Source organism: Drosophila innubila, assembly GCF_004354385.1.
Source record: "Drosophila innubila isolate TH190305 chromosome 3R unlocalized genomic scaffold, UK_Dinn_1.0 2_E_3R, whole genome shotgun sequence".
In the NCBI taxonomy this organism is placed as follows: domain Eukaryota; kingdom Metazoa; phylum Arthropoda; class Insecta; order Diptera; family Drosophilidae; genus Drosophila; species Drosophila innubila.
In genome coordinates this window covers 21,859,164-21,886,566 of record NW_022995380.1, presented here as the reverse complement: position 1 = coordinate 21,886,566, position 27,403 = coordinate 21,859,164, and the positions used below count along the sequence as shown (strand labels likewise).

The 27,403-nt window shown below is 39.8% G+C and overlaps 1 protein-coding gene across 1 annotated transcript in view; it reads right to left on the bottom strand.

Moving 5' to 3' along the window:
- Positions 1-27,403, bottom strand: part of LOC117792396 — a 144,414-nt gene that overhangs the window by 6,377 nt on the left and 110,634 nt on the right. The window contains 2 exon segments of the mRNA XM_034632527.1: positions 707-798; positions 12,664-12,741. Of these exon segments, the coding sequence (XP_034488418.1) occupies positions 707-798; positions 12,664-12,741 (170 nt within the window).

The following is a 27,403-nucleotide window of genomic DNA, read 5'->3' as shown; positions in this document are numbered from 1 at the left end:
AGTGCAGCGCAGTCGCCGCCCGCACAAGCCGCGTTTTTGATGCCACGCCCCCTGCACGCCTTTTGCCATCTGCGCCACTCGAAATGCAGGTGTGCTAAGTAAAGACCAAACTGTATCTGTGCGTGTGTGTGTGTGTGTGTGACCTGGTTTTTATATGCACGCTTATATACAAGTGCTCTACTTTCAAACAGCTCGAATCGGTTTGCACCGTGGGCGGCATCTTGCATTAATTAATCACATTTGTATATTGCATTATTTTTATCTACATCAATTATATTCTATTATTACAAACTGTAAGCTGTTTTCATATCAAATTTGTTGGGATTTTTTCTTAGACTCTTGTAATTCGTTGCGAACCAACATAAAATAAAATCATATTTCAAAATTTAAATTTTTTAAAGCAGGGAAGTTTTGAATACCTTTTTTAAATAAAGTGTAAGTTAAATTCTCGTTTATATTAAATTAAATTGAATGAATTTATGAATTCTATTTGAATTTTTTCTGTATACGAGTATTGTCAATTTGCCCCACTGTACATCAATTGTGACGTGCACTCTGTGCAAAGGATATTATTGTGGTTGCAATTTCAGTTGTTTTTGTTGCCTTGTAACACTAAGTCAAGGCCCAGCCACTTGCTGCACATTGTAGTACGTGAAGTTGCTTTTGACTCGATGCACTTGATTGCTATTTGATTTATAGAACTTACCCCAAATGTTTGTCCCTCACGTGTCGTTCAATTTTCAACTGTGTGAGCTCCACGATGCTGCATCCTGGAAAGGTACAGCGGAATTTTTTCGACTGTAAGTAGAAAAGGGAAAATATAATTGTATTAATTTATGGCTGTGCGAGTTGAAGATAAAGTTAATGATAGAAATGAGTGGATAGGATAGGATTGCTTGCGTACTTTGCGATAAAAGGCAGCCAGCGGAGGCGGCGAACCGGCGCGTGATGAGGCGGAGGATGAGAGGCAGCCCGGACTGGCTTCACTTTCGCTGGCACTGTGGTGCAAGCCGTAGGACTCGTAGTCACTGCGCTCCACGTAATAGTTCAACGCGGTTGCATGCATCGCGAGCGGGAGCAGCCAGTGAACCGGTGCCGGGCCGGTGCTAAATGCGACTGTGTTGGTGCTGGTGCTGGTGCGGACAATGCAACTGGCTGCCCGACTTGGCTGACTGCCCGGTTAGCCAGGATTCGTCAGTTTTGGCCACGCACACGAACGAGCCGCAACGATGCCGTCGCGCACACGAGCCAGCCGAGGCATCTCCGGCTCCGGCTCCGGCACCGTTTCCGGCTGCACACTGCACTGATAACGGGGGCCTTGTCTTTACCCCACGTCTATTTACTGGGTCACCTTGGTGTCCCATTCTCGTTCGCATTCGCATTCGCCTTCGCATTCTCATCCTCCGCCACGACACGCTCTTCGCCTTGACACGCTTCTCGTTTCTATAGAGCGACGAGTGCTCTGCAATTTTTAGCGGCCGTGTGCCTGCAATTATGCTGCGCTTTATGTTGAAGGTTAGACGATAACGTCGACAGCGACGCCGACAGCGACGCCGACGGCGCTGTTGACCCAGTTTGACAACTAGTTTGTTTTTTTTTTTTGGTTTTTTTGTTTGTGTCCTTGTGACTTTGTTGCTGTTGACCAACTCGTCCTTGTGTGCAATGTTTCAGGAATTTGAAATTTTCATTTTACTCAAATACGACTATAGTTGTTGTCAACTGATTAATGATTTGTTTACAATTTGTGGACTCAAAAACTAAATTTATGCCAAAGTACATTGCAAAGTGTTTAGGTTTAATTTATTATTTTTATTTACATTTAGAGATAATTCTCTGTATGAGCAGCTCTTCAAGTTCTTGAGCAGCTTTAGCTTTATTTGTTAAGGATTTGCAGCAATTTGTTTTAGCCAAAAAGCACTCAACTTTAAGAACTTAATGATGCATGGCCAATTTTTGGGAAATGTTTGCTATGTAGTTCAGCTCCGCCCAGCAGAAGTTAAGGGGAGAGGGAAATGGGAAAGCGGAAGCTGCCAACCGCAACGTAATCATAAACATAAATAACTTGGTCTACATAAGCGGCGTAAATTGTTAACGCACGTGGTTAAAACACACTGCCACACATAAGCACATATTATTAGATGTGAATGTGTATGTTCGTGTGTGTGTTTGTGTGTGTGTTCGTGTGTGTGTGTATAACATTAACTGCCTGAGGCCTGCCAGCAGGTCTACTACACATTTTTCGTTTTAGCTTAGTGCAATTAGTGGGCGCCATAATTCGTTTGCGGCCAGCGAACAGAGCGCAGGATATGGCGCATATCCTGGTCATAAATATACATATACCCACACATATATTTATATATTTAAGTGTATGTGCATGTGTATTAAACAATTGTTGCCATTTGTGGCAGATGTGTGCATTGAAGTTTGAGGCGTTTTTGGCAGTTTAGCGTTTGGCATATTAATAAGCAAGCTGGTCTTTAATAAACAAGCTTATTTCTCTCTCTCTCTCTTTCTCTCTCTCCCCTCTCTCTGTATCCCTCACTTTCTCTCAGTTTATGTTAATAAATATGCACAACAACAACAACAGCAACAGCAACAACGTTATTCGACAAGAAATTTGATTAAATTCATCAAGCAGCCAAAGCGGCGTATACGCAATGTGACGCCGTCGCTGCCTTCAATTATTTTTAATTAATGCGCCAAACAAGTTGGAAATCATTTTAGCTTATCAATCTCTTTGCTAACAATCCTCTTATTTTTGTGCCTTGCCACCTGCCACTTGCCACCTGCCGAGTTGCATAAATCCAAAGCAAAAAAGCGACTGTAAATGATATTAGAGGCTGTGCGAGAGAATCGCTCTATCTCTGTGTGTATGTGTGTGTGTGTGTGTGTGCGTTAATTATGTTGCCATGTCTAATGAGTTACAGTAGGCGGGGCAATCGCTCGTCTACTAATGAAAGAAAGCAAACTGAAACTCCTGTTAGCATTTGCTTTTCTCCACCCCCCCTTCAGTGTCCCATCATGAGCATGCAAAGCATGCCCCCAACCCTCCTCCCCTAAGCAGGCAGCACACAATGGTCTCTGTTCCTACCGCACTGTGTCCTGATTTGACGGAGCCCGAAGCCTGAAGCTGGAGCCCAGGACAGCCGAAGCGCATAAATAGGTAAAGTGAGTGTGCGGAAATGGCAGGAATAACACAAATCTTGTTAGAGACAGAGAGAGAAGGCGAGTGAGAAAGAGAGAGCGAGTAAGAGGAAATTGACGTGGCATTCCCGGTTTGCCTTTGGCTGTAACTTCTCTTTCTCTCTGTGTTTGTGTGTGTGTGTGTGTGATGGTGTTTTATGGATCTGAGCTGGCCTGAGTGGCATCGTTATGCTTGCCTTCTCCCGGACTACACGTTCATGTTTGCCAGGCGAATGGCGCCAGCTTCTGTTTCGGTTTCAGTTTCAGTTTCAGTTCGTCAATATGTGCACAAATTGCGGATGTGAATACACAAACTTTAACATCAACATTGAGTCTATGTTTTCTATAATAATTACTTGTAATTGTATTATTTTCAAAAATTTGTCACCTAGAGAACTTAATTTTAAAACTTAGCTGTCTTTAAAAATTAAATAGCTAATTATAAAAGCAAATATTTTTTTGAGTGCTGTCTTATTTATCATTTGAATTTTACACTATATTAGATGAATAATGCCATATTGTAAGATAAAATATATAGCAATATATTTAAAAATACATAAAATTTGTAAGTTTCTCAAATATTTTATGTTAGAACTGAACTAGATAATCAGCTCTAATCGCAATACATTTACTCGTTTATATTCTTAGCTTTCACATCAAGTAAGACTTTTGGGCACAGCTTTAAAAGCTCTCCAATACATGCATACTCTGAATTGGTCTTCTTTTGTTACTTGAAATTAATACACTTGACGGAATTGCGTTATCAGCACTTTGCTGTTGCTGCTTTTATAATTTCCTATTGCTTTCACATTCAATGAACATTTCACTTGACAGCCCACAAAACTCCGCATCTTCCCCCCGCAAACACACACAAACACACACACACACTTATAAATATGTATGTGTATAGACGCATTTACGTGTCTTGTATAAATAACAAGTTTTTCGGTTTTCGCTTTCCACAAACATAAACAACCCCACACCCAAAAGGAATACCCAAAAAAAAAATAAAAAAAGAAAAATAACGAAAATGCCGAGGCAATGGCAAACAGAAAACAGAAAACCAGAAACCGAAACAGAAACCAGAACAGCTGTGGGAAGGACAAACATGAAATTGGGTCAACTGTATATAGTGAACTCCATGAGCAATCTATGTGTGTGAGAGAGCATCTATAGGATATATATATATATGTATATATTTAACTGGGGTTGGCCCTGTCCCTGTCCCTGTCACATGAAAAGCGTCAGCAGCAGCGGCTGTTAACTTTGCAAAATCTAAAACTGGGCCAAAAAGAGCGGCTGGGCCAATAACAGTGGCAGAGCATTAAAGAGCCAAAAGTGCGCGCGCACCCAAAAGAGCGTTAAAAAGGGAAGCAGACATATATGCACACATTTATCTAGGCTATAAGAGAGCGCAATCGGGTTAGAAGAGAGAGCACGGGACTGGAAGTATGTTTGTTTTGATTTGCAGCACACGAATTGGGTCAATGGAAGCGCATTAACTGACGTTGGAGCCATCTGGATGTGTGTCGTGGCAGCATAATTTATTGACTTGTACATAGAATCTGGCAAATAACAGTCTATAAATAGCACACTTCATACTCGCAGCAGCTTCAACTCTTGACTGTTGAGCCGGCATTCATATAATAATTTGCATGGCTCGGCTTTCATTCCCTCTTTGGCAATAAAATGAGTAAAAAGCTTAGATTCCTTTGCAGATTTCTTCCCTCCGAGCTGTCTAATAAGGCTTAACTTTGAAGCAACATTCAAATTGCACTCACGGCGACGTTTATACGCGTATATTTCAACATAAAAGTCACAACGTCGCGCACAAAAGTAGGCAACAACAAAACGTTGTTGTTGGCCTTATTATCCTCGGGCCAGCTGGCAATTTTATGCGCACCATTAAAGCTGCTTAAGCGCCTCATGGCAATCTTCACTCTGGCTCTATATGCGAGCACTCATGATTTGCATTGCCGGGACAACAAAATGCCCCGGGACTCGACTCTTCCCATTTACATATAGATACGAATAGAAAGATTCAAAGATATATATATATATGTACCATGTACAATATCTAAGTATAGATTTAACTGAAAATGCAATTGATTATGCTACATTTTGAGAGTTATTTGCATGTGGTTTGGGCCTTATCGTAATGCCAACAGGCAACGAGACCAGCAAATTGGGTCACATCAAATGATAACAGACAAGGCGAGCTGAGCAGCAGCCCAAAAGGGGTGGCAAATTGACAGAAGAGGGTGGGAATTGGGAGCAATTGCTGGTCGCTTTCAACAACATTTGGGGAGCTTTGAGGCGTTTGGAGGTTTAGCAGGTAACATAATTGCCGCCAGCTAAAATGCTTTGCGGTTGAGTTTTGTTGCTTTAAATAGTTGGACACACACACACACACACACACACTTAGTATAAATATGTGTGTGTGTGTGTGTGATTATTTGATTTTCAGCTAAGCTTACACATGAGTATAAAACATGATTACCTCAATTTGTCGCCCTCGTCTGGAAATTCGCTTCAAACTTAATTTGATTGCGTATAAATAAACACGCGACGCTGGCGACAGTGACAAACTGACAGAAATGTACACAAGCACACACACACACACACACACACACATATATATGTATGAGTGTGTGAGTATGTAGATATCATATGCATACATAACTGATGTGACAATCGCACGCGAAATTGTCATTTCTGAACGTTGTGGATGGTTGCCAGCCACGTTGGCAGTGAGCGAGGGGATGAAGTGTGACGGAGGGTAGCCAACATGATTGAGCATGTCGCGAAAGCGACATGGAAGCTGAGTTGAGTGTTCATTCATGTTGTTGATTTTAACAATAACAGCTGTGCGTGTGTGTGTGTATGGGTATGCAAAAGCAAGACAATGAAAATGGCGTCGATTTGCAAACATATTCACATATTCAATGTATTCATATGAATACAATCATACTCACTTGAAGGCTGGACAGACAAAAACACAAAACCGACTCAGTTGACATGACAAAAAATGGTTGAAAATCAGCTTAAGGGTTGCCACACACACACACACACAAACCACACAACACGTGTGTGTGTGTGTGTGTAACGGGACAAGTTTGTCATTCATATATACAAAATTTATGTGAAAAGTTCGTGAGTGCTTCAAGTTGTTACCGAAAACACATTTGAAATGAAAATTGTTTGCCTGCAATTGTTTATAGCGCGCGAGCGAGCGAGAGAGAAAGAGACAGAGACAGCGAAAGAGACAAAATACTCTTGGCAATATCACAAAACGAATTTGTCGAAGCCGCCTAAAAGTAGGCAACACTTTGCAACGTGTGTGGCGTCTCAATTGAGGCATTCAACAAGAAGATCAAATCCTGCTGCTGCGAATCTTCTGGGAATCTGTAATAAAACAAAGCTGCTTTCGCAATATTGCAATGCAATAAATTGAATAAATTTGAGAAGCAGCTGGCAAACTGCAATAAATAGTATTTAAATAATATGACTTGCCAAAGGAAATGAAAGCAATCGAGTTAAGAACATGTGAATGTCTTACTTATGCAGTTGGATTAATTATTTGATAAGTATTTCATTTCAATTTGCATTTCAGATTTTAATTGGCTTGATTTCCCTGACAGCAAATGAAAACTGATCAACTGAAAAGTGTCTCCAGTGTCCAATACAGTGGTATGCAAAAGTCGTTGGCTCTGCCAAGTGACAGCAATATCCGGCAGAGCACAATTTAACCACAACATGGAGTCCTCCACACACACACACACACACACACACACACACACACACACACACAAAAGCACTCACTCTCATAAAATGGCTTATCAGTGAAAAGGCTCGAATTACAAGCAGGCAAACGTGGCAAACGAGGCTTTATCCTTTTGGCCCACAACATCCCCCAGTTTTGTGTGGCAAGTTAATGGACCAGGGCAAAAAACAGGTCTGATTATCAACGCCATTGTCACATCTCCAACGAGAAGAAGCAGCCGCAACAATGCCTGCAATCCAATTATGACATAAAAATTTGCGTAAATTGTGAAATGTAAATTTTGTCAACACTTTCAACTAAAAAAGGGTTTTGTGCCATTGCCCTCCCGTAAAGCAAAGATAAGCAAGCTGAAATTATTATTTGACACACGTAAATTGTGTGGGAGAGCGATGAAGAGACAGGGGGAGGGGGGTTATGTGATAATAAAACTGTATTATATGCCGAGAAGCTCTCTCTGCATTTGCCGTTGACTTTTATTGCTGCGGTAATTGCCAAATGGAGCTTGAATGGGTCGTCCTGTATATCCTGTTGTCGGCTGTCGTGGGTTAATCAATGCGCACAGTGGGTCGCAGCAGTTTGTGGTTTTGATGATGCTTTAAAGACTCAACTGGGCCTCGGACCCAAGTAATTGGCTTAAAATAAAATATGAAATTGTGACAGAATAGACCTTGGGGCTGGTGGGGAAAAGAAGTGACATTTGCTTGGGGATGGCAGTGACAGTTCATGAAAAAGAACAACAAAAACTATAGAGCATAACTGTACCAAAGCAACTGCTATATATATATATTTCTGTATGTAAGAACAGGCTGATGGCAGCTCATCTATTTCAATTAAGCTCTGACTGGGGGCTAGTAATATAGGGGCTGTAGTTGTAGTTGTTGTAGTTGTTGTTGTTGTTGCTTGTGCTTGTGCCTGACCCGCATGTTGACCCAGAATGCAAGTCAGGCACCCAGAAGCCGGGCTAAAATAGTAACTAGGTCACTTTTGGCAACACAATTGACGAAATATGCACACTCTTTCCAGTTGCCAATTTAACTAGCTTATATTTTCTTGTGTTTGTTGCACATTGATATAGCACAAGGCTTAACGCCCGGGACGACCTTGCCACAGATTGTGGCGAGGCTGTACCAAAAGCAGCAGTAACAGCAACAGCAACAGCAACAACAGCGACTGACTGCATCAAGGCCTAGCGCATACATATTGCAGTAACTGTACGTTGCAAACTTATGTTTACTTATCAGCACGAGAGAAAGAGAGAGCGCGATAGTGAGTGAGGGAGAGGAAGAAGGGGAGCTTCCTCATTTCGCACATTGTACAATCAAAAGTAAACCAGGTCAAGCGTCAAGCCAACTACATGTATAGAAAAGGGCCACACATACATACAAACATATGAAAGGGGGTAAGTACATAATGTGCATGTGCTCAAATTCATGTTCTTCTGCACATACATAGCCTTTTGCTGGTCTTATGATTTGAGCCCTGCTGCCAAAATGTGTCTCTATTTCGATAAGACATTTTCTATAGCATACTTTTTGGGGCAACAATAATAACGCATATTACAAAAAATGATTTCGAATTTAAATTAGGTTTCTCAGCTGCTCAGGATGGGACAAGAACCTTAAATGCTTTAAACTCTTTACAAATTGAAGGACAACTTGAGTGAGGTCCTGCCGAGGGTGGCCATTAAAGTAGTGGGCGGGGCGAATGCTATTCCAGCCCATGGGACACATTTCAATTTAGCTCTCAAAGGCAAGGCATAAACTGCCAGACAAGAACGTTGATGTACGAGGCGTCCCAGACTTTGGGGACAAGGGACAGGGGACACGTGTCTCCAACAACGTAACGTAAACGTTACGTCAAAATGGCCACATAATAATTCCCAAAACTCAGCGGACTGATGGCAAGAAAAAAACCCCATAAAAAGTGCTGCACAAAGTGGCAAAAAAAAAAAATGTTGGCTGGCAATGGTCAAAAAATAATCAACTTGTGGAACAGCTTTTTGGAAAAATGGAATGGCATACATCTACTCTGGGCATTTTCATTTTTAGATGAACTCGATACGTTTGTCATTTGGGCAAACGCGTTGGTATTGGCCCGAAGAACGACAAATATTGGTAGGTCTCGATGCTAGCGGGGATTACATGAGAGGGAGTCCAAAGCGGTTTATAGCGCACCTTAGAACCTACCTGTATACACGTACATGCCTGGCCAGGAGTGTCTAACCACTCTACGGCTTTAAAACTGCACCTGTCAGTCTGTCCGCCCCCGGCAGTCTGTCCGCTTGTCTATGTGTATTTGAAATGCTATTTGATGTGCTGTCAAAGGAGCGACTATAAGCCGCTTATGGCCAACAAATTAGACATTTTCAAAGTGCTTAAAAAAAGGGCCGAGCTGTATGTGACCGAAGCTTTGTCCACAATATGGTTTCAAATTCGTACTGCACTTGTTTATATTGAAGTATATTAGCCTAGGTATCAGTTGCCATTTAAAATTTGGTCAACTCATTGAATCAGACATTTCATTGAGAATATAAAGAGATATAGTGACTGAGTTGCATAAATCGTAGCTTTTATTTAGTACGATTACACTGTTGACACTTGAAAGGTAGCACAAATAGTTAATAAAAACGATAAAGAATATTGAAATATTATGTATTAAGTCGTGTTGCTTTGACAAAATATAAATGCATTTAAATTTGTTAACTGAATACAGAACAGTATAAAGATAAGTCACTGTTTATAAAAGAAGCAGCAGAAAAAGTAACAGATATAGTAGTGGCTGTCATTTTATTATATTGACTCTATTTTATATATTTTTTTTTTTTTGCATAACTTTGTGGTTTTTTTTTTGTACTTCCGCTTTAGTTCTTTGGCTGTCACTAAGTAAACTTGCCTTTATATTATAAATATTTCATCTCGATGCAAATGCTGGACAGAAAAAGTCATAGAAAGTCAATTGGAAACTGTAACAGGAAAACTTGTGGCAGTTGCATAAAAAGAACGCATATGAAAGCCATAAATCGTATCGTTATGACTTTAACAAATTTCATACTCACAAACATCATAGTCTGAAAGCAAAAGCAATACAATTTGAAATTCAATTCCATTGCGTTTTCAAATTGCACACGCACGTAACCAAAATACAAAAAAAAAATGAAAATGAAAATGAAGAAAATAACAAGAAATGTGGCAAAATTTGAAAGCAATTTCATTTTTGGAAAAACAAATTTTGCAACAACTTCGTCTCGTCTTTGCCTGCATTACACATCATTTTCATTCCGCTTTTCTATTTTGTATATTTCTTGTTTTTCTCGCTTTTTTTTTTGCTGCTTCCTCCTCCGTTTGCATATTTCATGTGGCTTGCGTGGCCTGAAGGGCTCCAACCCTTTTCAATTTGATGCTTCTTTGGATTTACGCTCGGATTTAAATATTCAATTTCTTAAATTCCATGGTACTTGAAATTTTGATGCGATAAGCCGGCAGTGGCACAGTCCCCTCCAATCTGCAGTCTTTAGCCTCAACAGCTGCTTCTAACCATCCAATTTATTATGGAATTATGTTTTGTTTTTTTTTTTTGCTGCTCTGTTAAACTTTTTACTTCACATTTTGGTTGTTTTCTCTACACTTCTAGTCGTTTTTCTTTTTCTTTTTTCTTGCCACTTTCACAAAGTTTTTGCTGGTTAAGTGTCGACGCGTTTAATTGCAAATGATAACAGACAATGCTTAAAGTTGTCTTCTTGCTTTGCCTTGGCTTTTTAATTTCTTCTCTGCTGACCCAATTTGCAGCTTTTTCATTATTTTTATTCAAGGCGCAGCAGCTCACTGGATCCAAGCGAAAGTGTCGCCCATTTTCTTGGTCCTGGTTTTTCATTATTTGCTTTCTCTCTCACTCTGTTTTGCTTACTTTGCTCTTGCTTGACTTCGTCTCCATCTGGAGTCGTCTAACTGTGCGGCATCTTCTTGCTTAGATAAAATGCCAAATACCGGAAGATTTTTAATTAGATTTTTTTTTACACTCCCTCAGTTGGACCTCATCTCAATTATTGACTCGAAACAATATGGCGGCAGCTAAATGGGGGGCAACTCTAGTCCTAAAAAGAGTTCGCTGTACAATACTCTGTATTTTGGCAATTACAAGAGATCTTGCATTCATTGACCTTTCCTTAAATCATTTTAATAATCTTTTACATTACTTGGTCTGGAATTTAAGTCTTACTAACTCGACCCTTCTGCAAAAACCATTGTTGAATTTGCTTCCCGCTGATTTTCCTTCTTTATGTTGTTATTGCTTTCTTTTGTAATTTAATACACAGCATTTCCTAATTAATTCGTTTTGCTTTTGCGGTCTTCCAGCTGCTTGCCAAATCATAAATCGTAATACGATACGGCAACGATAATTTCGTAACTATGGGGAGCCAGCTGAAGTTATTTGTTATATAAGTTGTGAGGCAGTTCTCATTTAAGAAGTAATTACTTATAGCTTCACAAATATATGAAATAAGATCTTAAAGTGTTTCGGAGAAATGGAGAAAAATAGTTTAATAAAACTATAAATGTATTAATGCATTATTTTAACTTAATATTTTTTGTTGTTGCAATTTTACTAAGAAAAATAAATACTATAAATTGTCGTAAATTGTTGCATCGTTGAATGCACATTAAATTTTAATTTTGTTAAGAGCTTTTATCTACTCGCAAACTTGTTTTCAATTGTGACAATTTAGTTGAGATCTTTGAAAAGTTGAGCGAAATTAAAATTCCATTCAATTTGACAACGAATACCATTTGCATTGATGAAATGACAATTGTTATTTGAAAAACTTGAAATCTGACAAAATGCAAATAAGTTACCAGCTACCCAGAGGGTTTGTGGACAGCGGAAAAAATAATAATATGGCTAGGCACCATGGCCGGGAATAAATGGATGTGGAGCAGCTGCTTCAAGCGAATTCCAGCTATCGCCATCGACAAGCGAAAGTTTATAAAAGAAGAAGGAGACTGACTCGTTGCCACAATAATTTTCATAAATTTTCCAGTTTTCGGCAAAACGAAATTTCCGCATTTTTTGTGCGCAATCAACACACAAAACATAAAAAAGGAAAATCGAGAAATGTTAAGAAAAGAAAAACAAAGGAAAATGCAGTAGTCCAGACCCGATGATGTAATGGCCAGCGCAAACATTTCATTTGAATAACTTCGTAATCACCGGGCTTGGTTCGATGCCTGAATGCCGGCAGACGCGGCGTATGAGCAACCTGAGTTTCGTAGCTAAACTACCGATGGCCAAAATAGAAACAAAAACCGAATAAAAAATAACCGAAATGAAAATAACAACAAAAAGCATCGACATCAAATTGCCTTTTTGCTCAATGGGCGATTTTTGTTAGTCGAGCAACGGATTTTATGGCTAACTTTGTTATGGCAAGTTTCTGTTTGTTGCTTTTTGTTGTTGAATTGGGGGGAGGGCGTTAAAGGCACGCCCACTTGAAGCAAAAGGTTTTCAGCGGTGTTGCTGCCTTTGGCGTTAAATGTTTGTTGTCAGTGGTTGTTGTTGTTGTTGTTATTGTTGTTGTTGTCAGCCTGGCTTTAAAATGTTATTTGCAATTTTGATTTCGCTTCATTTGCTGCCCCGACAAGGCATGTTGAGTTGAGGAGTTGCAAGTTGTGTGTTGCAAGTTGTCTCAAAAGTTTACTTACAGCATTGGGCATTTGGCAAAGTCGGGATGTCGATGTGGATGTGGAGCAGTGTGGCAATGCGGTGTGGCAAGCACTCACCTGTAAAGACAGCGAAGTTAAGAAAATTAGTGTGCAACATTTACCATTTACTATACAATTTGCATTAAATTTAAACGTTTTCCGTATTACTTCCATTTTTTATAAAATCGATTTCTAGTCTCCCGCTTTTCTAGATATTCCCCCTAAGGGAAATACCCTTGCCGTTGGCACTGACAGTTCTTGGGTTGACATAAACTGGCACAAAGCTGGCACCAAACCAAATCGAATCGGGGAGCAACCCTGCACTTGCCGTGTTTGCATGTTGCGAGTCGCGAGTCATGAGTCGCGACTGGGAGATACCCTCGTGTGCCCATTTCCAAGTTTACCATGTCGGGGTCAAATAGTTTGCCGACTTTCGTGCTCAAACCAATTGGAATTGTGCCTATAAATATGCATTACACTGCGATTCGTATCGGAGCTTATTTTTGTTGCTTTTAATACCTTGTAAAAAGGTCGCACATGGTCTGCTTAATTCTCAGCTCAGATTTGAAAAGTGATATATGATTAGAATATATTTTAACTGACTCAACTATAATATATATGATATTCAAAAATTTAAGTCAATTTATTAATTGTGTAAATTACATAGTAGAGGGTATTTGCTAGTCTCGCATGCTGCGGCACAGCATTGCTACTTGCCTCATATCTAGATGTATGCATAGTTCTTTTGGCATTTCATGTCGCCGCTCATTTACAACAAATAATAGCCAGGCATTGACATGATTTCTCCGCAAACTCGACGACTCGACTTGTTTTGCATTTCGTCTAATTGCCATGTTAATTGTGAGCAATTACAAACACCCTGGAAGGCGGACAAGCGGCATTGACAGACCCTACAGTCAAATGATTGCATGTCGACACTGCAGCTTCTACATTTTTATTTATTTCGGGAGGTTACAATTCTTGGAAAAACCTTTAATTGACTGACTGTTTTAATGATATTAATCCATGACTAAAAGCAACGTAAGCTCAGACAGAGAGAGAGAGAGAGAGAGAGTGAGAGGGAGAAAGAGAGATTGGGAGAGTGAAACGCAGTCAAAGTCATGAGTCGACAATAAATTTAGTTAATTAGCAAAAACGTCGCTTGAGACAAATTAAAAAGCCAAACAAAGAGTCAACAATTATGCGGAGAGTACGCGTGCAACAGCAGCCAGCAATTTGTCATGTACGTGCAATTAATCAAAAGTTGAATGACTTGACTCGTCTTCTCGTTCAGCCGCTGATTAAAATGATGTGTTCTTTTTCATTTTCGATACTTTTATTCTGATTGTTGTTGTTGTTTTGGCTGTTACAGATATTTGTGGCAAGCTGACAACGATTGCACTGCGCAAAATTAGTCATCATTAGACGCACGCAACAAAAGCGTTGCATACTTGTGGGCGCCACAGCGTGTTGCCGTCAGACTTGATGGATGGATGAGGCGTGTGCTGAGATAATTGACCTTTAAATATACTTGCGCCCAGTTGGCCATGGTCGAGACACACACACACACACACACACACACACATACAGGCACAGATAGACAGCTTAAAAGTCGAAACCCATTCAACATTTATGCATCCCGCGCCGCAAAGTAGGCTACGAAAATGGCACACACACAGCGGCAACAGCAACGACGACGACGATGATGATGATGTTGGTCCAATAACCTTTTGGGTCTCTGCTGTCTCTGCGCACAGCTTGAATGCCATTGACACTGGGTCTGCCGCCCAGCCGCCCATTCATTCAGCTGCCGGTCGGCCTGAAACAGATACTCATTTTCATTTGGCTCCCCTGTCCGCTGTTGGCTCCCGCATAAGAAGTCATTGCTCGAGAGGCTCACGCACTTATTGTTGCCCACTCTTGCAGCAGCATCATTCTCAGCGTCTTCTACTTCTTCTTCTTATTTATTTTCAACTTGCCTCAACTTTGGCCACGTTTTGTTTTTTCGTTTTTTTTCCTTTCCTTGTTTTACTTTATTGTTTTTGTAGTTGTTGTTGTTGTTGTTGTCAGTGTCGTGGGGATTTTATGGCTTTGAGGCAGGCGAACTGCGTTGGCGTCTTCGTCGTCTGCCTTTTTGGCAACGTGTGCGTGCGATTGCCCCGTTTCAAGGATACTTTGCTGCTTTGGACTTCTTTGGCTGCCTTTTGGCATTTTATTGTGTCGTTGGCACGCATCGAGCGCAAAAAGTTAAATGGTTAATCATAAAAAAACAGCAGATAGGTAGATAGACAAACATTAGCTGAGAACTGATGGGGTAGTGTCTGTCAACAGCAAAAGGGAGCCCAGATGAAAGTGTTCCCTTTCAAGTAATGCTTAATTGAATTGAATTATAATCTTTAAATGGATTCATGCTTCAATCACAGCTTAATTTATTTTGAGACATTGCTGCTCAGCTGTGATATTATTATTTATATATTTGCCATATTCATTTATTAAGACTAAAAACAGTTTCGTACCACTGTAGTTGAGCTTTCACACTTGTTAAGCAAGTCGATAATCTGTCTTACACTAATTGCTGCCTAACCATAAAGTAAAACCTGCGTTCAAACTTTTTGCCATTTTTTGGCTGCTGTTTTTTGCCGCTTTAAAAACAGTAAATTCCATTAGAGCCGCTCACTCTATCTCTCTTTCACTCTCATTCTATATTTCTCACTCTTGCTATAACTTTCTGTACTTTGTGTGCGCCATTTCGCCAATCGGTGCGTTGACTGTGCCAATGTCCTGGCTATTGGACAGGGCAGTGGGTTTTCAATGCCGCCCACTCAGCGTTGCCACCTACTTCGCAGTTCACAGTGTGGCAAGTTGAATAAACTCGCAGCTGTTCACAATACTTATATGTGTCTGTGTGTATTGTTTGATGTATGTATTTAGGTATGTAAAATTGTCAAATATGTCTAGACATTGAAGGTCGTTTTGGAAAACGGTTTGAGCCTTTCCATTGTACAAAAAAAAAAAAAAAAACTGGCACACAATGTGCTCGTACTTTAGCCTCAACTCGACCTCTTCTATAGGGAAATTCCTTTCAGTTCTGATTTAATTTCATTAAATTTGCCTTGCTAATTGACATATTTGTGTCATTTGATTTGATTTGCTCGCCTGTCGTCGACACTTCGGTTCAGCGACCATTTGAAAAACGTGACTAACAAGTGAGCTGTAAATAATATTTGGACTTTAAGACCAAAATCGAACCCGAGCCTCCACTTTAATTGCAGTTTTTATCGACACTTTTTATACCCTGAGCCCATTGAAAATGGGCAAAAAAGGGTATAATGTGTTTGGCAGAATGTATGTAACAGGCAGAAGGAGGGGTGGCAGACCCCATAAAGTATAAATATTCTTGATCAGGATCAACAGCCGAGTCGATCTAGCCCTGTCCGTCTGTCCGTCTGTCCGTCTGTCTGTCCGTCTGTTTGAACGCGTCGATCTCAGAGACTGTAAGTGCTAGAGACTTCAAATTTGGAATGCAGGTTTGTGAATACCATACGCAGGTCAAGTTTGTTTCCAATTTTTGATGCCACGCCCCCTTCGCCCACAAATTGAAAAATAACGATTTACAGGCGCAATTTTTGACATAGCACTCCCTAACTGAACAATCAGTTGAGAAGTATGCGTATTAAACGACCCTGAAAATTTCAAAGCGATTGACCCATAAATAAAGAAGTTATTTCGGAATTTAGATTTAGTTGAATAATTACATTTGGATGGCAAATCAAACGTGCGAGCGAGACAGCATGTTCACGTTTGTATGCAAGGCGCGCACAAAGACAAAACGAATTAGTACCCATTTTTTTTTTGGTACCAAATAAGAATTAAGCGATAAGCAAAAATATTATCGATATCATGTAATGAAAATGTTAATGTATAATTTATGTATATACAAATATACAATTTGATTAAAATATAATTGTGTTAATATATAAATATGTATTTTTGCATGGCAAAAATCAGCAGAAGCTGATAGCTATGTATGTATGAAATTGCATGAGAGAAATAGCGATCATTTTGCAGCACTACTCTTGCATCTTTGCCGAGCACTGAAAGCTGCAAAATAATAATTTTAATTATTAATATTTTCGATTCCTTACACATATATATAATAAGTATCTGCTTTTTATCGTTGTAAAAAAAAACTTAGCATTTTCCGCTTTAAGAATCTCATAAAATTAGACATTGCCTTTTATTTCAAATTTCGCGCGCACTGCAGCAGCCTTTGGCAGGCTTGAATTTGTTGCGTAAGTGGGAGAGAGTGAGAGAGGAAAATGGGTGCTGCCAGATTGCAGGCTGAGCAAAGTTGTAGTTTGTGGCTACTCTTGACACACGCTACATCGATTGCAAGCGATTACGATTACGACTTGCGATTTACCAATTTATCAATTTCTAATTAATTTTAAACAAGTTTATTATATTAAAGTTTATTATATTAAACTTATTTAAAATTAATTAGAAATTGATAAATTGGTAAATCTCGTAATCATCAGTGATGTATTAGTTCAGTGAGGCATTAATAACGTAGTCTGCAGTGATAAGCACAGTGACTTCAGAAAACCGAAAGTTGTTCATAGTTTCGCGTGTGTAATTTTTGATACCTGAGCCCATTGAAAATGGGCAACAATCAACTTTTATAAAGAGGACATGGGCTCAGGGTATCCTACTGTCGAGCGTGCTCGACTGTAGCCGCACCTCACCGCGAGCGAAGCGAGCCGGGGGTAGGCGAGCGAAGCGAGCAGGGGGCGGAGCCCCCTTGTTATTTTTCAATTGCAAGTCAATATAATTTGCCAGCGATTAATCATAGATCAGTTGGCCTAAAAGTCGATGCATAGAAATATTGATTCCTTTATAAATACTAGCTTTTAACTTTAATGAAATATTTCAGATTAAAAACAAAGCAAAGAACTTACTAAAATTATGAAGATTACATAAAAACTCCACGACTCGATATCGAAATTTTAAAATTAAACCGATATTACAAATTCACATCGATGTTCGATGATTTCTTTGCGACTTACATCACTAATTGGAACTGGTAACGAGAGTAAAAGAGAGCGATGAGTGATGAGCATTGATCGTTGCACATTTTGTTCGACTTCTTCTTCTTTTTTTTAATGTTATTGTTGTTGTTTCAATTCAATTTGTAGCGGTTTTTGCGTTTTTCTCTCTACTCTTCACTCTCCAGTCTACACACTGGACTCTTCGCTCTTCGTTCTGCGCTGTTTCAATTTCATTTCCTTAGCCTTTAGTGCATTGACTTTTCGACAACAGCAACACAAAACAAAAACAAAAACAAAAAACACAACAACGACAGCAGCAACGATAACAACGATAACAACTCGTTTTCAGTTGTTTTTGCTGTGTGTATGTTTATAATTTAATTAAACTAAATTTAATTAGCATCTTTATGCAGTTAACTATATTGCAATCTGAAATGCAAGTTCAATGTACCCGCAAATTGCTGTAATTCACGTTGTCTGGCAAATGAATAAATATAAGCATAATGTGCAATAGACTGACTGTTTCCAATGGTTAATAAAATATACAAAATAAAAATAAAACTAACAAATTCACTGCCGTGTCTTATCAGTCAACATGAGGTGTCTAGGCTCAAGGCCAACGTTGCATTACCAAATATCAATCCATAATCTGGATTTTTGTTTTTATATTTTAACACTTTACTGACAACTCGCAGTCACAGTTACAATCGCATCGACCTTGATGACAATGAACTCACTTACACTCACACTCACACACAAATTCAGACACACATAGATGCACGAGGTAGGCATACACACATACTTATATTTGAAATTGTTTTGTCAAGTGCTCGCTTTGCTTTATAAAATAAAAACATCTATTTTATGCCATATCGCTTTGATAAGATACGAGTAGCCCCATACAATTTGCATCATAAAATATATAAGACTTAAACGAGTCTCTTTACAAATAAAGTAAATATGTGTATAGCATTTATTTACTGTTTACCAACTTCAGTTGAACGTTGCTGCCAATAAGTCTGTTGAGGTTTTTACGACACTGTTACCGCTTTGTGTTTCGGGACAAAGAATTGATATCTAAGAATGGGTTTCTTTTTGATATATAGTATATGAAGTGAAACGCAATATATCAGATAAGTAGAGTACATAATAGTATCGTGTGTGATTAAAGGACTTTGTTTGTCACAAAAACTTTCACACAAAAGATCACTTACACTTACTCATAATGTTTAGCAATCAAAAGCTCACTAATACTACTGCACAAATACTTTTGTTGTTTGGTGTGCATTTAAAATTGTTATTACATTGCCGTTTTCATTTCAGTGAAATAAATGCATTAGCGGAAATAGTTGCAACATATTGTGTTTTAGGGTCATTTAAGTCGGGGTATATTATTAAATATACTGAGCTAAATAAATGGGGAAATACCCGTACGACTTTACAAACAAACGGGTCTCGCAATGAAAAAATAAAAAAGAAAATACAAATTGACTGTACATTGCTTTATGTCATGCCATTAAAATTTGAAAAGCCGTATCGAGCGATGTCGGTTAATAGTAGCCTACAAAATTGTGGCAGATGACAACCACAACGAAAAGTGGGCGGCACGAGGGCAGCTGGAAAAATGATTGCTGCAATGGGGAATATAAATATCATGGAGGCGTCTCAGCGCAATGGCACCTGGCTCCTATTACATGCGCACGGCATTATTACAAAGCCACCAACAGCAACAATTGCAAATAAAAGCTAATATTAAAAGCGGCAATTTTCCATGGCACCACCGACAAGCAACAACCAGCAACCAGCAACCAGCAACAACCAGCAACAACCGACAAACGACAATAACAACAACTACCGACTACAACAACAACATGAAATAAGGGAACCTAGAGCAGAACCACCGACCCACCCAATATTGCCTTTGGTTTTTGCGTGCCATATGCGAGTTCGAAAGGATTTCCGGTTTATGCTGTTGCTTGCCAACCGCCTACTCCTCATACCCCGCATTCCCCTCATTTTCCTCTTTCACTTCACTACACTTCACTACACTTCACTTCGCCGTCTGTGTAACCTTTTGTAATTGTTTTGTTAGGCAAATGCAAAGCACATGGAAAATGCCACGTCTTCAACTAAGCTAATGACCGAGTCAATACATATTATTTATTTATACTCGTACATCAAATGTATTCTCCTTTCAATTCCTTGCCAATTTTTCGCTGCCACAACAGCAACTGCTTTGCCAATTTTGCTTAAAGCAGGGAATCAAATCGAAACAAATATAGGTTAGGATTTTGGTTCCGGTACGTCCCGAAATTACTATTTCGGTAAAAGGTTCTGTTTCGGTTATTTTCTTTCGGTACCGGTATCAGTACTAGTACGTAACGGTACAACAAATCAATTTGGTCGAAAATGGTCGAAAATAATTAAATTTTCTAAATGAACGAAATTTGAATGCAGAATGAATTTAGAGTCCAAATCATGATCAAAATGACATTCCACTTCAAAATCGGTTTAGTTTTGATCAAGTTATGACAGTTTGAAGTTGGTCAGACTGCGGACTTAGCCCATTTACATGTCCAAATTTTTGTTCAATTTGGCATGATTTTTTACAAAAAAATGAAAGGTCTCAGAATCAAGTTTAAAGTGTTGGTTTACACTTATTACGATATAAGGAGTTGATTTAAAGTGAAAGCTTGAGATTTAAAAATTTGAATTTTCGAAATCTCAAAGGGGGGACCCTTAGCATCGAAATCGAATCTTGGTCGAAAATAATTAAATTTTCTAAATGAACAAAATTTGAATGCAGAATGAATTTAGAGTCCAAATCATGATCAAAATGACATTCCATTTGAAAATCGGTTTAGTTTTGATCAAGTTGTGACAGTTTGAAGTTGGTCAGACTTCGGAGCTAGTCACCTTGCAAGTCAAAATTTTTATCCAAATCTTCATGATTTTTCACAAAAAAATGAAAGGTCTCAGAATCAAGTTCAAAGTGTTGTTTTATACTAATTACGATATAAGGAGTTGATTAAAAGTGAAAACTTGAAATTTAAAATTTTGAATTTTCAAAATTTCAAAGGGGGGACCCTTAGCATCGAAATCGAATCTTGGTCGAAAATAATTAAATTTTCTAAGTGAACAAAATTTGAATGCAGAATGAATTTATAGTCCAAATCATGATCAAAATGACATTCCACTTGAAAATCGGTTCAGTTTTGATCAAGTTATGACAGCTGAAAGTCGGTCAACTCTATAATCATAACCGTACCGGTACAAACGTTTCGGTATACGATTCTTGACAGAGAATTTTCATTCGGTTACGGTTTCAGTTCCGGTACTAAAAATGAAACGGTTAGTTTCGGTAAACGGTTTCGGTTCCTGTGTTATTCCCTGATTTAAAGGGTACAACCCAAGTTGCTCTACCAGAATTTTTGTTTTGCTTTCTTCACTGGGAATTTCTTTTATTGTCATGTATATTCATAGATTTTTCTCTGGCTAGGATGCATAATTAACAGTGTCACCTGCAACCATAAAAACGAGAGAAGGATCGAAAAGGGTTTATCAAACAACTGAAGGAAATCTATTAAAAGCTCGAACATATGCGTGAAAAACGTGTGCCAGGATGGAGCATTGAGCTGAGGGCGATGGCAAACAGGATACAGCGGGATTACGGAGTGCGTTGCAAGTTGGACGAAGCCCTGCCACACTAGAGATGCGTCTCGACTCGTGCCCTGCTTTGCCGATCGTGCTGGGCTTCAACTTTGGACTGTGCGTTGAAGCCAAATGAAAGAGGAAAAATGAAGGCAAACTTAAGTCGAAAAGAAATGAAAAGCGCATGAAGCAGGAACCAGGAACAAGCAGCAGTTCCATGACCAGGCTGATGCCGCATGCCACACATCTCTAGTGCCGCACACAGGTTTCGACAGTGGGTTTCGATTGTTGCACTGACTTTAACCTGAAGTGCAGGCGTTGTACGTGCTGCCTGGCACAACTAAGCCCCTAGCAGATGGTTGCATGCACCTCCTGTTGGCTCCCTTCTTCCTTCACTCCTGTTGTTGTTGCTGTTGTTGCTGTTGTTGCTTTAGCCATGGCTTTGTTTTCGATTTGAGCTTCGTTTTGCCTTTGCTCGCCGCCTTTTTGCAACGTTTACATTTTGTATGTTTTGTGTTGTTGGCAATGTTTATGCCGGTTGCTGTTCTTGCTGTTGTTGTTGTTGTGGTAGGCCTTGCCGTTGTTGTTGCTGTTGTTGTTGCTGTTGTTGTGCTTGCTGTTGCTTATCCTGTGTGTCGTTGAACTCATCGCCAGTGCAAAGGAATAGAAGCAATAGCTCTACCTCTATTCGTTGCATGTCGTCTATCCTCTCTCTCTCTCTCTGTTCTGCACTTGACTTTGCCCCTACTGTTTGGGGGCAGGACATTGGGACAGGAACAGGAACTTATGCGACAACACGGCAGCTGAAGCCTGAAAAGGCGCTGGCCATAAGCTTAAGCATAAAAGCCGAATAAGCACAACACAAAACGGCCAACTGAACCGAACTAAAGAAATGTAAACAAGCTAAAACAAAGTGCAACAGCAAAGGGTTCTTGTTTGACCAGGCGCCATGGCAACCCTGTTCCTTTCCCTTCCTTTCCTTTCCTTTCTTTTATTTATTTTTTTCCTTTGTTTGTTGCACGCTGGCAACACTGTGCCACATGGCGTGTGCCGATAGGGTGGACATTTTCAGCATAAAAACTCTATTGAAATTTATTTCTGCATCCATGTACAGACAACGTGCTCCCCCGTCAATGGACTATGGACTATGGACTCTGGCATTTTTGGGCAGCCAATACCATAAATTGTGAGCATGTGTAAATTTTTCAGGAGATACAAGGACCAAGGACTCAGTGTCCAATTTCCAATATCTGAATGCATACAATACACAATATGCGACATGAATTCATTTCAAACTGCATAAATTAAACCATAAAAAATGCAACGCCCAATTTGGCATTTTTAATGGCTAAAAAGGTTTTTGATTTGGGGATTAAACATGGCACAACCTGAGCAATAAATGGATTAATGTAAATTTAAACTAAACACAAATTGTATATATTTGATTATTTTTTTTAGCTTGTATTTTATTTTAAAAGCAACCGATGTTATTTATTTATGAATGAATCATGCCAAATTAAATCAGATCAAAGCTAAATTTTATATTTATAGAATCTATTTTAAATACATTATTTAAATAAAAAGGGTATTTGAGTTGGCAAATTATTGAACTACAAAGTAGATAATAGACTGTGCAGTTTAAGATACAGATACTCACTCATACACTCACAGACACTCACACACACTCACTTTTAACCGCTGGCAAATTCGTGCTTTAATGTACACATCACGATTGAGTTGCGACTAAGGAATCAACCCTCTTTGAGAATATTTCATAATTTCATAGTCGCAGTATGCCATTGCAGGCATTGCATCTTAGCCAAGGGCCTATAAAGATGCATTGCATCCAACAGATACATACATGTATCTCGATTCAGCTACGAGTACGACAATTGCCTTTGGGGCTCAGTTCACTCTCAGTGCTCATTTGCCGACATGTAAAATGATGCGTAAACAATATTCTGACGCATCATTAAAACGCCTGAACGAGGCGCATCGATCAGTTTCACGTCCAGTTGGGAATCATCTCTGGTCGATCCGATCCATGTATAGAACGAACTTGATTATGATGACGCATCGCGTGGCATGAGAAGCAGCCCAGTTTCGAGTTGAAGCTGCAGCTATGGCACTGACCTGCCCCAACAGCAACATAAACAGCAACATCAACAACAGCAACATCAACAGCAACAACAGCAACGGCAACAACAACTAATTCAATTTTGCTCGCTTGGACACGGATCGAGTGCTTGGAACTTGGACTGAGAATGGGATTGGGTTGGGGATTGGGATGAGGATGGGGACTGCAACTGCGACTGCGACTGGGTTCGTCATGTCCACCTTCACGCGCAACAACACAGAGTTCAACTGCCTCGAGTACGCAAGATGCCACGCGCTCTCTCTCTCTCTCTCCCCCTTTCTCTCTCTCTCTGTCTGCTGCTCTATGAGGCATGCATGCTGGCAAAATGTATCGCTTGATCGTTGCTTGCCTCTTTGTTGTTGTCGTCGTTGTTGTTGCCGTTGTTGTTGCCGTTGTTGCTCTGTTGTTATTGCTGCAGCATGCTCAGTGCTTGTTTATGCTGATCTCTGTAATGAGATATAATGCCGGCCGGCCGGCCTGGTCTGGCCTGCCCCAAGACAACCACAATAACAGCAACAACGACGTGCAAGAGCAACAGCAACAGCAACAACAACAACAACAACATCAGCTTCTTTACGGCACCGGGCACCTGACCCGACATCGAATGGGAGCTTTGTACTCTGGGGAGGGACTATGCAGCACAAAGAGAGTTGGGTGTGGGTATATTTCGTTGCGAGGGTTGTTCACAAAATTCTCCACAAGGTTTATTTAAAATATAAATATAATATCAATAATAGGAAAAAAGTGAAAAACACAAAACTCGAAAAAATGTAATTTGAAAGTAAATTTAAGGTAACCGAAATTGAAAAAAATGTAATGAGTAAAAATAATATTTCAAAGGCACACAGAAAAAAGGGAATCCCTTGATAAAATCAATTCAATTCGGTGTCAAAAGTATGGTAATCCCAGATTGTCTTATACCAAGTAACAAATATGGTTTTTTATTTGACTCTCAGAAAATGTTTTGATTTTTGGAATTCTGTGTCTATTTTTTTTTAATTAGATCAAATATCTTATGCGCTTTTGACTTTTTTAATGAGGCGTTGCCATTTTGTTCGCATTTTGTCTTAATTTCACAATAATAACCTGAATAAATACAGAGAACAACATTCTAAAATTTATAATTTCAAACTGTAACTTTAGAATAATTTTTTTTTTTAGTGCAAAGTTTTAGTACATCTGAATTCAATAATATTTGAATAAGATTATCACAAATGAAATGTAAAGCAAGGGTTATACTATTGAGAAACTGTTGGCACTGCCCTCGTAAACATGTGTAAGTACTGTGGGCCATTGTGTGTGATCAACAACAAACATCATTATCAGCATTTGGGCCACATCATTATCACGCTGCATTCGTGATTGCTGTCGCAGCGCAAACAGCAACAGCAACAATAATAGTAACAACAACAACAACATCATCAACATCATCATCGTCATCATCATTATTATCATTGTCGATAAGTCGTGCGGCGACAGAAGCATTTGCAGCCTCTGACAAAGTTTTGCTTGCCAAAGCAACTCACGTATGACAAAGATACAGAGAGAGAGAGAGAGAGAGAGGGAGAGAGAGAAAGAGAGCAAGAGTCACAGCACTGACCTGGACAAGTGGCCGAAGTGACGAAGTGACGAAGCGGATCCTCAACATGGCGTTGCGACTGAATCAGCAAATATTATGCATACAGCTGATTCCAATTGGGAACTGTGGGCGTATATTTCCAGAAGAAGAAGAAGAGTGCAGCAGATGGGAGAGAGAGAGAGGGGTAGACAGAGGTCGATGCGCTGAACTTCATGCGTGGATATTAATGACCGGCCTCGACCCCAAGCGAAACAAGCAGCGTCAACATCAACGTCAACGAACGTGCCCAAGTAATAAAGAAATCTTCAATGTTGTTGCTGTTGTTGCTGCTGTTGTTGTTGTTGTTGCTGCTGTTGTTGGCGGGGGTGCACGTTCATGCGGATGCATGGATTATGATACAGCAGGAGAAATAGCAGAGGGGGCGGGGAGGAGAGCACTGCTTCTCGGAATGAGAAGCAAAAAGCCAGAACAAGAAATTGGCAAGCGCGTTCAAGAGGCGCATAAATTACAGCGCACTTTTGTTGGGGCTCGGCTTTTGTTTTTGTTTTCAGTCTGTTGTTGTTGCTGTTGTTGCTGCTGCTGGTTGTTGTTATTATTGTTGTTGGCAGGAAATGCATGGCCACCGCATCGTTGTCGCATCGTTGACATTGCAAAAAGCTTTTGCATTGACTCAAAAAATACTAAAGGGAAAAAACCCCCAAAGACGTTTGCCTGCTCCAAGCCAATGCCACACCCAGCAACATTTCCCACTTGAAGTCATTGCAAAATTTTTGCTTAATTTTTTAATTGCCTGGCAGGTTTGCTGCTTTTGTTGTATTGCTGTTGCGGTGTTGCTCTTGTGTCGACGCCGGCAATCGAAGTTGGTAATTAAAAATGCGTAACGCGGTTTCTGAAAGACGGCTTTGTTCTTGTTAAACATTCAGTGGTGGTTGTTGTTGTTGCTGTTGTTGCTGTTGTTGCTGTTGTTGTCGCTGTGTCGGCCGCCTGCTGCTTTGATCGTGGCTGCAACAGCTGGCACTCCGCAGTGGAAGCTGTTGCTGCTGCTGTTGCTGTTGCTGTTTCCTGTCTTGCTAAAAGCAAAGTTTAATTCTTATTTCTTAGCAAAAAAACATTGCAAAGAAGCTGCACTTTAAAGGATTTTCCATGCTTTTCATTACTAAGCTGATAACTCACCAAACCAATGACTTTAGCTGACTCTTATTTATATAAAGGCACATTTTATTTCTTGACAAACTCACCTGCAATGAAAGAAGAAGAAAAATGGTAAATGTTAAAAAGAGTCAAGAAATTATAAGTCTTAAGAAAAATACTTTAAAATTGTTAATTATGTCAAGATAGTTTGATGTTGTCAAAAATACTTAAATATTTAGATTTTCAAGAAAATCTTGTAGCTTCATCTAAAAACTAGACAATTGTTGCTGTTGAGTCGTTGTTGCTTTTGCGACTTTAAGCGAAACCAAAAACCAAAGCCAGATGATAAAAATGCTCGTTGTTCGGTCTCTGGCAAAATGCGGCAATCCAAAAACAGAACCTAGCCCAACATTGTTTTTGTTTTCGCCAACCTCATCCTCATCCTCAATGTTGTCGTGGTTGCTTCGTTGTTGTTGCTGTTTTTTTTTTATTTATTTTTTTTTGTTTTTATATCTGCGCCTCAGAATCATGTCGCGGAGCCAGTGAGCAACATGTTTGTGCGCCAGCAACAACAATGGGCGGCGGCAGCAGCAGCAACAACACCAACAGCAGCAACAGCAACAACAGCAACATTGCGAGTGCCAAAGCACTCGGCGCTGGCCAAGCCTCTTGCCAGCTGCTTTTTGTGCCACTTCCACACACACACACACACACGCACACACACATGTATAAAGTGATGTTGTTGTTGATAATGGCAGCAATGTTGTTGCTCCTGCTGCTGTTGTTGCTGCCACTTGCCGTGGACTTGCTCATCAACTGGATTTACTAGCACATAAGATATAAAGACATGGAGAGCATGAAAGAAAAAGAGATGGAGAGAGAATGAGCGAAAGAGAGAGAGAGAGAGAGAGAGAGTGAGAGAGAGCGCGAGTTGCAAGTCCAAAGTCGCAGCTTGTTGCATTTAGTCATCGTCCTCTTTCTGCGCTTCTACATTATCATCAGCAACAACAACATCATCATCATCATCAACCACAGCATTATCATCATTATTACTTAGTTGTTGCTGTCGCTGCCCATTCGCTCCACGTTCCACGTTCCACTTCAACACCCGTCGCATTGTCTTTCCCACAGTTGCTGCTGTTGCCGTTGCCGTTGCTGTTGCTGCTGCTGCCGTTGCTGTTGCTCAGAGTGCAG